We start from the raw sequence: 11,252 nt of genomic DNA on the forward strand, positions 1-11,252 counted from the left end.
GTTTAGCGAAATTCGCTATAACCCAATCAATATGGCTATTTTCGGAATGCTCTTGACGAGTAGGAGACAAAGATCGATGTTTGACGCCATTTTGAATTGCAAGATAACGACTTCCGGGTTAGCCACATTCACTATAACCCAGTCAATATGAGTATTTTTGGAATGATTTTAACGAGTAGGTTCCAAAAATACATTTTGACGCCATTTTTAAATCCAAGATGACGATTCCCGATTTAGCGAAATTCGTTATATTGAAGGGGTATATGAGTATTTTTGGAAGTTGAAGTTGTATTATAAATAGTTTTAATTAAACAGTTGAATTTACTTAAATTTAAGCAATATGTTTAATTTGTATAAATTCAATCCCCCAACTCACACCACATACGTCTCTTTCTCTTCCATTCTCACCGCACTCTTCTGGATGAACACATAAAAATATTTTGCATTTTGCTAATCATAAGATCTTATATTTGAGGGTGATTTAGATGATTGCCCAGATTTTTCATGCGGGAATTTCGGTAAACCGGAAGTCGTCATCTAGAATTTTAAAATGACGCCAAACATCGACGTTTGTCTGCTACTTGTCAAAACCATTCCGATTGATTGAGAATCTCGCTAAGCCGGAAGTCGCCATCTGGGATTTGAAAATGGCGCCAAAAATCAATTTTTCATGGAAAACCGTGCGGGTAAGGTGCAGATTTATTTATTTCTGGCACCTACTCTTCAAGACCATTCCGAAAATACCCATATTGATTGAGTTATAGCGAATTTAGCTAAACCGGAAGTCGCCATCTTTGCTTTCAAAATGGCGTAAAAATCAATTTCTGGCACCTACTCTTCAAGACCATTCCGAAAATACTCATATTGATTGGGTTACAGCGAATTTCACTAAACCGGAAGTCGCCATCTTTGTTTTCAAAATGACGTCAAAATCAATTTCTAGCACCTTCTTCTTCAAGACAATTCCGAAAATACCCATATTGCTGGGGTGCGGGCCATAAGGAGTCTTCCACACCCGTCTCTTCCATCTTTCCGAAAATCTTCTAAGACTTCTAAAAGATTGCATTCAAACGGACTTAGAATATTTTATTTATTTATTTATTTATTAATTTATTTATTTATTTATTTATTTATTTATTTATTTATTTATTTATTTATTTATTTATTTATTTATTTATTTATTTATTTATTTATTTATTTTATTTTCAACGGACCTCAGCGGTCTTATTGAAATTCTAAAGCTACTTGGTACAATTACGATCACACAAAATAACAACAACATTATGAACATATTTAACAAAAATTTCACTAATTAAACAAAATATAAAAACATCACAAATGTTACTGTATGTACTTCAGTGCGGTTATGGTGCCCATGGATCTCTTGAACCATCCCGTTAATTTTGTTTTAAAAACAGGCAAAACTTCCACTGGTTTTTGACACGATATTATTCAGTTACGGTAAATGATTAACACAACGTAAAACTCCAGGTTGGCAATAAGTAAAATGTTCTAAAACGATGGAAACACCGGAAAATTGGGTTTCTTACAGTGCAAACAAAAATACTGAACAGCACGGATCAACTGCAACAGACAAACCGCAAAAACCGTGTTAATTGCGAAATCCGAGCAAAATAAAAACTGCAAAATGTCTTTTGCTGAGAGTTTTTTTACACGGATTTTTCAATTAACTCGGATTTTTAACCCGGATTTTCCAATTAACGCGGTTTTTTTACGCCGTACGTATCCCCTGCGTAAAAAAACCTGGGTGTATACACTATTCATAATATTCATTTCGGATTGGAAGATCCTGGTTTTCCAACTCTTACTGGTAGTTCATCAATAGAATAGTGTTCCCCAAACTTGTTTATGATGGATTCTAGACTCACGATGAACTCCAAAATACTTCGCCAAAACCTTAATTTACACTTTTTTTTAATGGGCACATTTACGAAACGAAGAATTTTAACCGTAGAAAATAGTAAACAAACGAAAGATGGCAGCCAATCGCACAGCATGCTGTGACGAACGCATTGACACAATTTGGCTTCCGCAAAGATACGTTGCAATCAACAGAAATTGATATGGCCTATGCAAAGACCAAATGGCATCAGTGCGCTTCGGAGTTAAGGGAACTTTTGACTTAGTTCTTCTTCTCACAATATCACAATATGTGACAATTCCGGACACTGCTTGTCTTAAAATGACATTTAGAGGGAAAATTCTTGATCAACATAATATACTACGGTGTCATATTCAAAAATGTTCCAAGGAAGCTTCCACATTCTTGTTCTGTAGCTTCAGAACAGTGATAGTACAGAACTTCTCAATTTAAAATAAAAATCTTAATTCAATGACGAGGTCATGGAGAATAAAGTTTGATTAGTGAGAAGTAGTTTCAAATAATTAAGTTTGGATAAACGCACCAGATATTGAATTGCTTTATTGACAGTCACAAAATGCATGAACTGAAGTGTGGGAAAATTTTCCGATAGCTTTAAAAATGATTATAGAAAAAGAAAAAACTATATGGAACAAAATTCATTTTGATACCAACATGATGAACATTATAATTTCGTGACAAAAACCAGCAACAATCCATTCCTAAACTCGTTCACATCTAACGAAGATTAGGTCCTAACGGGTGCATCCTGTCCTGGCTGAATTCCACCGGCGGTACCGGTTCCTGTTTTCGGCAGGTACCCATTTTCGTCCGCTCGATAGTTCACCCAGTGCGTTTGCCCGTCCGGGCCAACAAAGCTGTAAGCTCCTTCCACCGCCAAAATCCGCGTTCCACCATTGGAATCTTTCGGTGTACCGACCTCGGAGAAGATTTGCTTGTTATTTTGCTCATACCTGTGGTAAAGAAGCGGACATCCCATTATCTGTGAAATTGCTTGTTGTCACATAACCACCACTCACGTGAACTGATAGCCTGCTTCGTTATTGTTGACAGAATTATACCGCAGCAGGGTTATTCCGCTGGGGTCTTCCAACTGATTTCCCTGTTGTTGAGGAGCAGCAAAAACTACACCGAGAATTACGGCACAAAGTAAGGTAAGCTTCAACATTTTGCTTTTCAACTATTGTTAATGCTCGTTCGAATACAAATGTTCCGGCCGATTGAAAGTGCCACGAATTTATACCCAATAAACACTCTTCTTGGCGACCTTTCGGCATCAATGAATATTTATCTGCCAAGCATCAACGTCCAGCTAGCGCTTCAATCGAGTATTGACAATGCACAAACGAAGATTTTGTATTATCCGTTTAATCTCAAGATCTCCGCCTAGAAGCTGTTGCAATTTTACGCCATTAGCTCACTAATCACTAGTATAATATTTGAAGAGTACATGCTGCTGCTGCTGCTGGTCATGAAATAACCAGATTGGCCAAGGTTAGTAAAATATTTACTTATTAGATCATTCGAAAATGACAAAATTTGCATGCCTGTAGCTATGATAATTCCATCTAACTGCAACTACCTATTTGAATGAGAAACATGACGTTTTACGCGGTCGTTAGAATCGTTTTACACCTGTTTTATCGATTCCCACAACAGTGCGAATGAGCCCCCTTCGATTTTTTTTTTGATGCAGCAGGAAAGCACATGTTGGACTTCCCTTTCGTGGTTCCATTTCGTTGATTACCAAGCTAAGGCACAAAAAAAAACAGACCGCTGGACAAGACTTTGCACATTGTGCGTGGTCATCGTCACCGGGTGAGTTCAGGTGCTTTTGCCCTAATTTATTAGTTTCAAATTTGCATTTACACACTTCTGTTTTTTTTCGAACGGAACGAAACCTGCAACAGTCCTAGTCCAACAGCCGGGGTGACGTCAAGTGGAACCAATGCCGAACATATGTGCGCCACTTGTTGACAGAAGATGGATAGGTTGGTCGGTTGCGGAAAGGTGCCTGCTAGTCGGTGGACGATGGAATTCAACAGTTCTCACCGTTTCGATGACTTTCCCTCGCTTTTTCGAAATTTGGATTGCGAATGGGTCGAAAGGCACTTGTCGTGGGAATTTTCAAACGAATGGTAAAGGTAAGTTGGGGCCTTCACCTTGAGTCCTGCAAGAATGATGATCCTCATCCGCTCTAAAAATGATGGGATTTGCGACAAAGATGGGCAGAGCGAGATAGATACTTTGCGTAATTCACAAACGTAAAAATTGTTAAAAAATTTAAAAATACACTTGTTGTGTATTGTTTACATGCTGTCAAATTCGAAGTTGTGTTTTTCGATTCAACGAAAATGGAGGTGAACCAACGCGAGTCGAGAGAACAAATTCTTTCCAAACACCTGGAATTTTCTGACCTGTCGCACCGGCAGTTGGGAAAAATGTTGAACATTCACCATTCAACCGTCTCCAGAGTGTTAAAGCGGTTCCAGGAGCGGTTGACGTTGGACCACGGCAAAGGAGCTGGAACAAAACCGGGACCGGAGAACAAAAAGACGGAGGGAAAGGTGAAGCGGATGATTAAAGCAAATCCCAACGTCTCAAGCCGTGGTTTGGCTAAAAAGATCGGCATTTCGCAGAGCTACGTCCAGAATGCAAAGAAGAGAGCTGGACTACATACATACAAGGTACAGAACTTCCCAAACCGCGATGAGCGGCAACAATCGACGGCTAGAACTCGGGCACGGAAGCTCTACGAGAAGATGCTGACAAAATATGGCTGCTGTGTGATGGACGACGAAACGTATATAAAAGCCGATTTTAAGCAAATTCCGGGGTTGGAGTTTTTCACCGGCAAGAGCAAGTTCTATGTGGACGACAAATTTAAGAAGAAGAAAATGTCGAAGTTCGCCTCCAAATATCTCATTTGGCAGGCCATCTGCTCTTGCGGACTGAGGAGTGAGGCTTTCGTGACAAAGGGCACAGTAAATGGCGAGATCTACAAATCTGAGTGCCTCGATAAGCGCCTTTTGCCGTTCTTGCAGCAGCACGACGATGATCCGCTATTTTGGAAAAAAAAAAAAACTGAGAAACTGGTACCGGATGACACTGTAAAGACTTTGATGGAGGGCATCAAGCGAAAATGCGTTCAATTTTACACTCAAGGCTCCATCGATTAACTTTTCTTTTGATTTTTGAAGTAAATATATGTATAAAACTACCCTAAAATTTTGGTTTGATTTTAAACATTATAAGAAAATTGGCATGACATTTTCGGTGTCGCAATAATTTCGTGTTCGCCCTTTAGGTGCAGTTTGCTTCGGATTTGTGTCTTTTTTCTGGTATATTTAGCGGCCTTTCAATAGAGAAAAAAACATTAGAAAGACCTATTTGCTTGTAATTAGTTCAATACAGCATGTATGACGCGCGGTACAAACAACCGATCATCCAGACGATTCTAGTCGCTGAAGACGCAAAGCAATCTCACCAAGGGTCACCAGGCACTAGTTTGAAGGTCTGCTGCGATTGTCACTCAAAATCTTCGCTCACTGGAGCAAGGGGTCATTGAAAAAGACAATCCCGTCCTTCAGTAGATCCACGCATGCCAAGTTCGAATCGATAACTACACCATCGATCTAAACTTTGTGAGCGGGCATGTAAACGCATTCTGCATGAAAGTCTTGTCGCTAGTAACGTCATTTGTTTGCTTCAGACAAAATGTCACAATCCTGAGCTGAATATTTCGCGGACTATCTTTGATCCGAAAGAAGATCGAATACGGTCGAACCTAGTTCAATATGTTTGATTTTAAATGAAAGCTCGGAGTCTTTGGCGACGAATCTTGTTCGATATCCATTTTAGGATCATTTGGGTCAATTCAGGAGTATATTTGATATACGGTAGAGTGTCAATATTGATGGTCTTCCTGAAATTTCAAATCGGGCACCTCTCAAAAGTATTGGTACCTCGAAAAAAGTCTCCATGCAAAATTTTAACGCAATCGTAAAACAATGTCATGAAGCGTCGAGATCTGGTGTAATGTTGAAAAAAATGTCTTTGTGGTACAAGCAATATTCTTGAATTGATATGGGACTTGAGTTTGGGAATGCAGCTTTTATTTTTTTTTGTATGCCAAATGTTTTAGAAATCAATGAAATGTCGAAATCTGGTATCAATTCGAAAAAAAACAAGCTTTTTGATTTTTATGTGAAAATCTCAGTTTAAAAATTAAAAGTACCAGAGAGGAAACTTTTGTCAAAACATTTTTTTTAAGAGAAGATACAAGATCGGTTCATTTCTAAGATATTTGGCATGGAAAATAAATTAAAACCAGCCTTTTCAAACCCCATTATCAATCTAAATCCAGAATTTTCCAAGATTCATAAAGGCTATCTTAAAATAATCTGGATGGCAGTAGATCTCGACGTTTCATTACATCCGAAGCATAAAAATTCGAATTAAACTTTTGAATATTATCAGCAGAGTTAAAAATAATCCAAGCTATTTTTTGACAGCTGAAAATGAACCTGATGGGACTCGCGGTGAATAGAAAAAATATGCATACGAATATACATGTTATTCATTCAGTTGAATATCGTACAATATATTCATTTCACTAATTATCTAGGAAAATGTTTTCAAATGTCGGTAAAGCATACGAAACAACAATCATCGTCGCTTACATTGTGCCAGGGCCTACTTTGATGCGTTTGATTCGTTGCTGCACGGTCACTTCGTGTAACAATCGGTGACGAATGAAAATCTGCATGGATGAATGGGCGGTTTGTTCGTTTGACGTTTTCAGCTTCGTCACTGAATATTGAAAATGAGTGCGGCTGAATGTGATCAATTTTCATTCAATGAATTTGAATATTTTTAACTCTGACAAAAAACCCTTAGTTTTTGTGTTTTTTAACTGGAATTTACATGAAATGGACGACAGTCAAACATAAATTAAGTAGGGAGTAGGTGAGTCATTTCCATATACACAAATTATTATTTGAAGGTCGAACTGAAAAAGAAAGCCAAAGAAAATACCAAAGGGGCACAAACATTAAGACTTCGCCAAGGGTTTCAGAAGACCTTGAGAATGCGCAATAGATGTAGGCTGTCGATGAACTACAGAAAACTGAATAATTTTTTTTCTATTATTTTGAATGAATTTTACCGTAAAATATGAGATTTTTTGGTTATCATGAAGCCATTCTGCGAAACTCAAGCATTTTTCTATATTTTTTGGTTCATCGGGTAGCTACAAGTCTAAGCTTCCCAAATCTTATTGAATTTCCTGTGTCAGACAATTTTTTCAAGAGTTATCTTGTTCGCTGCGGCGCTCTTCGACGTGGTAATGGTTGGACGTCTACTCATTGAACGCTCGTATGTTTGGCTCTGCGTGACTGAATTTCTTTTTCGCGCGCAAATAGCATATAGATAAATCTTAACATTACACAAAAGATCCATTGTTACCTTGCCTTCAAAATCGTAAAACAAAATAACTTTCGGTTTGGGCACTTTACACCAGACGTCCCTCTTAAACGGGATCAATCACGTGCAAAAATCGACTCAGGGGTAAGAATCAAACCGACAACCTTCGGCTGATCGAAGCTTACAATACATGTGCTCATGTAAGAAAGAAATAAGGAGTATCGAAAGCACAGGTTCGTGCGCTCTCTTCCTAATCGCTAAGAGGAGCAGGTTGATGAAATCGACGATCAGTTCTTACTATACTCAAATGCTGTACTTGATCATCAGCGTGAGCTGGAGAACTTTGTTTAAGAATTGTAAGGAATAATTATCCAATGGTCCAAACCACAAACGAACCTCGTATTTGCTCGGTATACACTTTACGAGCTGTATCTGAAATAACGTGGGCAGTATGGGTACTTCAGAACAAACTTAAATTGTGAAATCGCGCGCACGATACTCGCGTCTGAAAACCTTGATGTACCAGGATTTCATTTGCACAAACGCATCGCGAGTAACTTTATGTGATCATAATGCAAGCGAAAATACCGACATCGGATGGTTGATAAAAAACGGCAGACAACAGTAGACTGGACATGTAGCGCGAATGCCGAAAGGGACGCCAGTTTTAGTTATGCTCAGCAGAGAACCTGGAAGTTGACTTCGGGTACACCCCGCACTCGCTGGAGGTGTGTGATCGAGGGTGCATCTTCGTCGCAGCGGTTGTTCAAGAGGACTAGGAAACGTCAATTCCTAGATCGGATAACCTGGTAGAATGAAATACATTCGCTTATGATTCAGAGCAGCACCAAAGGGTGTTTCGATCAAAATTTAGTCATGTGTGTAAAGTGATGAAATATTGTCAACATATTCAAATGTGCTTCCCGTTAACCGAATCCGAGTTACCGGGTCTTTCGTTTAACTGCTGCACACTTTGATCATCACTGAATTGGATTCTTCAGATTACGCTTAACGGTGATCCAAAACCTGTAGATTGAACAGAGCTCTAGCCTATTGGGAGGGTTCGCGACCTTGGACACCTTCTGAACGTTGTTGGCGTCATACCACTCCATAACCTCTGTTCCGTAATGACTGAATGGCAAATTATTCCAAAACAGCACGGAACAATTGTGTTGCTTCAAACGTTACAGATACTCGTGTACGTAGATGTCCTGGTAGCTTTTCAAATCACAGGTACAGATAGCCTGCCGAACTGTTTGAAGTTGGTCTTCATATGCGTTTCATTGTATTACTACGCTATCGATTTTTTTAACGTTGCTACTGGGAGTCACTACCTTCTTATAAGTCAACAGTCTTGCTCATTTTTTAGTTCGAGACATGTGTGAAGACAACACTTTCAATTTGTTTGTGACATCTCGGACGGATTGGTTGAAACCGCTGATCACTCTTTTATCCTTCCGACCCAGTTATCTGGACTATCGACAAACGTTCCACTTTTGCTACTTTCGTGGTAGTTGATTTGGCCACATTTAGTGATTTGTTGCTCGGTCGTCATTTGATAACTGAAGAACAAATGTCAAAATCATAATAGGGATAATATCAAAATTTACGACCCGAATCTGTTTATTACGGCACCCTATTCTCAACTCTTCCAAACTAGTTGTTTTGTTCATCACAAAACGGCTGGTTTTCTTGCCACAGGAGCAGATTGCTTGACCCACCATCATTTTTTGTGAAAACATACTAGAGTCTGTCAGTAAACTTGCCGCGAACAGGAGCCTTGAAGAAATTGAGCCCCAATATTTGTTTAAAATTGGCTATCGCCAATTTGGGATCCCTGAACCGTCCATCCCAAACGTGATTTTGCTACCACCGGCTCTTCCGGTCATCTCGTAACTTGAGCGTCGACGTAACGTGAGCGTCGTCGTTTCCGATGAGGATACGAGGTATCGCTTGATCGTAATCATCGACCGATAGGCCGTTCAGGTACGGAGACTTCTGTGAGTTCCGCGTATCGCAAGAATTGTCGTTGTAAGTCCAGCTTGCTTACGATGCGCACGTCCGACAAAGAATGTCTGGTGCCCAGGAGCGGATCCAGAAAAAAATTCAGAGGGTATCCGAAATTTCGATTTTGAAACGTTCATTGTACAATTCGTAATATATTTAATAAAAATCCAATCTGGTCTGAAACGATTTTGAGTTTAGAACGAATTAAAATGGAAACTATTTTAAAAATTTTCAACAAGTTAAAAAATTTCGGAGGGGGTCCGAACCCCCAAGACCCTCCTCCTGGATCCACTACTGCTGGTGCCCCTGACCGTCCTCTTACTTCCAATGTGACCCGTTGAGAATTAGCTTCTGACCTCTTCACGTTCGCCGTCTATTGCAGGCACAATAGTTGCGGATCTCCTACAACCCCAAGCTTCTTTACCAACCAACCAACTGTTAAGATACGCTTCATGCCTCCCGGCTTCCAGATGATCACAGAAATTCTGTACTGCCATCCCGAAACCAATTAGCGTATCGAGTCTTTCCTGTTTTGGAACTGGCACCCCTCGGATCCTCTGCAACAACGTGTGGATCAACAATTCCGGTATACCACATAGTGTCTCCAGCGTAGCTAAAACATACGGGACGCTCGCCGGTAGCATCAGTCACCGTTGCAGCCTCGTAAAATTTTCCTCGTTCGAAAAACCGAACGTCTGAGTAAAGTTAACGTACGAGCCAATGAATAGTGGCCAGTCTTCCGAATTGCCAGGAAAGATTGGCAACTCCTTACTCATAACGTGTCTTACTACTAATTTTCACTGTGACACCTGCTCGTCATGCAACGGAGATGGCTCCGCACTAGCCTGGAACTCCGCAAATTGCGGCTATTTCTGCGGTCCCAATTGGATCGCTGGTGGTACTATCTGCCTTCTCGAAAACCTTTGCATAGTGGGGATCACAGACGGTAACGGCTGGCCAACGTACGATGGGGAATACTCATTCCCTCAGTAATTCGTCCACTGTCACTGGATCTCTTCTCGGACCTGCACTGTCTTGATGCATTGCGGTCGAATGGCGGCCTTCCACTGCTGTACCTTGTTGAAGGAACTCTGCACAGAAGCGACACTCCGGTTGCCTTCATCGCCTTCCCCACGTAGGTCGATCACCTCTCTCAAACGGAATGACTTGTTCATTATCACCTGTGCAAGTCAAAATAGCGCCCGCTCAAACTCAGCTTCCTTTTACGGCATCTCTTGCTCCAACTTCCGCTCGTTTTCCCGACGCTCCAACTCTATACGCTTCCTCGCCAAAACCTTCTGAGGCTCAAGTCTTTCAAGCTGTAGGCCAGCCCTATTCGCTCCAGCACTACAGATTGAAGAGCTCGTTTCTGCTTTGCTGTTAGCCTTGCTTCCAGGTGCATCAATCACCGGAATCTGTGCTGATGGTGTCTGACAGTTTAGGCATGTGAACGATCGGTCTGTCGCCTCAATTCGCAGTGATAACAGCTTACCATCCGATCCGTGTCAGGTTCGTTGCACAGGTTACTGTGTGTCCGCGATGCGGCTACGCCTTGTACTATTCGGCAGTGCTTCGTGGTTATCTCGGACGATCATTTAGTTTGATGGGTGGATTAAATAAAAGGCTTTTCAGCAACACCTCAAGGAATGCATTCCAAGCGATTTCAGCTAAAAGCTGATGTAATTTATTAATATTATGCTTCATAGAGTATATTTATGGTCACTTACATCGGTCAATTATTGTATTTTGTTAATTTTACAACAAATATGTTTAGATTACAGGGCAATACGCAAGTCTCGTATCACCTAACCTCAATCGTGCACAATCAAACTGGTTGAGTGCAGTTCTTGGGCTTCTGATACCTGTTCGAGTTTTTAATTTAGAATGTATTTAGGTAAATTGGTTTTACGTCTTTGGA

At 40.4% G+C, this 11,252-nt stretch overlaps 1 protein-coding gene and 1 long non-coding RNA gene across 2 annotated transcripts in view; both read right to left on the reverse strand.

Moving 5' to 3' along the window:
- Window positions 1-2,428: 2,428 nt before the first annotated feature.
- Window positions 2,429-6,085, reverse strand: LOC131688540 (cuticle protein CP14.6-like). The gene is made up of 2 exons (XM_058972858.1): window positions 2,923-6,085; window positions 2,429-2,856 (listed from the first exon to the last, which is right to left on the reverse strand). The coding sequence occupies exons 1-2, from the start codon at window positions 3,069-3,071 to the stop codon at window positions 2,631-2,633; spliced, it is 375 nt and encodes a 124-aa protein (XP_058828841.1). The 5' UTR covers window positions 3,072-6,085; the 3' UTR covers window positions 2,429-2,630.
- A 1,074-nt stretch (window positions 6,086-7,159) lies between these two features.
- LOC131688544 (uncharacterized) overlaps window positions 7,160-11,252 on the reverse strand; it is a 4,174-nt gene continuing 81 nt past the window's right edge. The window contains exons 2-3 of the long non-coding RNA XR_009305248.1: window positions 11,062-11,196; window positions 7,160-11,008 (exon numbers count right to left, since the gene is read on the reverse strand). This is a non-coding gene — a long non-coding RNA (uncharacterized LOC131688544). The remainder of the gene's footprint in view (window positions 11,009-11,061; window positions 11,197-11,252) is intronic.

The sequence above is a fragment of the Topomyia yanbarensis genome, chromosome 3 (assembly GCF_030247195.1).
Source record: "Topomyia yanbarensis strain Yona2022 chromosome 3, ASM3024719v1, whole genome shotgun sequence".
Classification (NCBI taxonomy): Eukaryota; Metazoa; Arthropoda; class Insecta; order Diptera; family Culicidae; genus Topomyia; species Topomyia yanbarensis.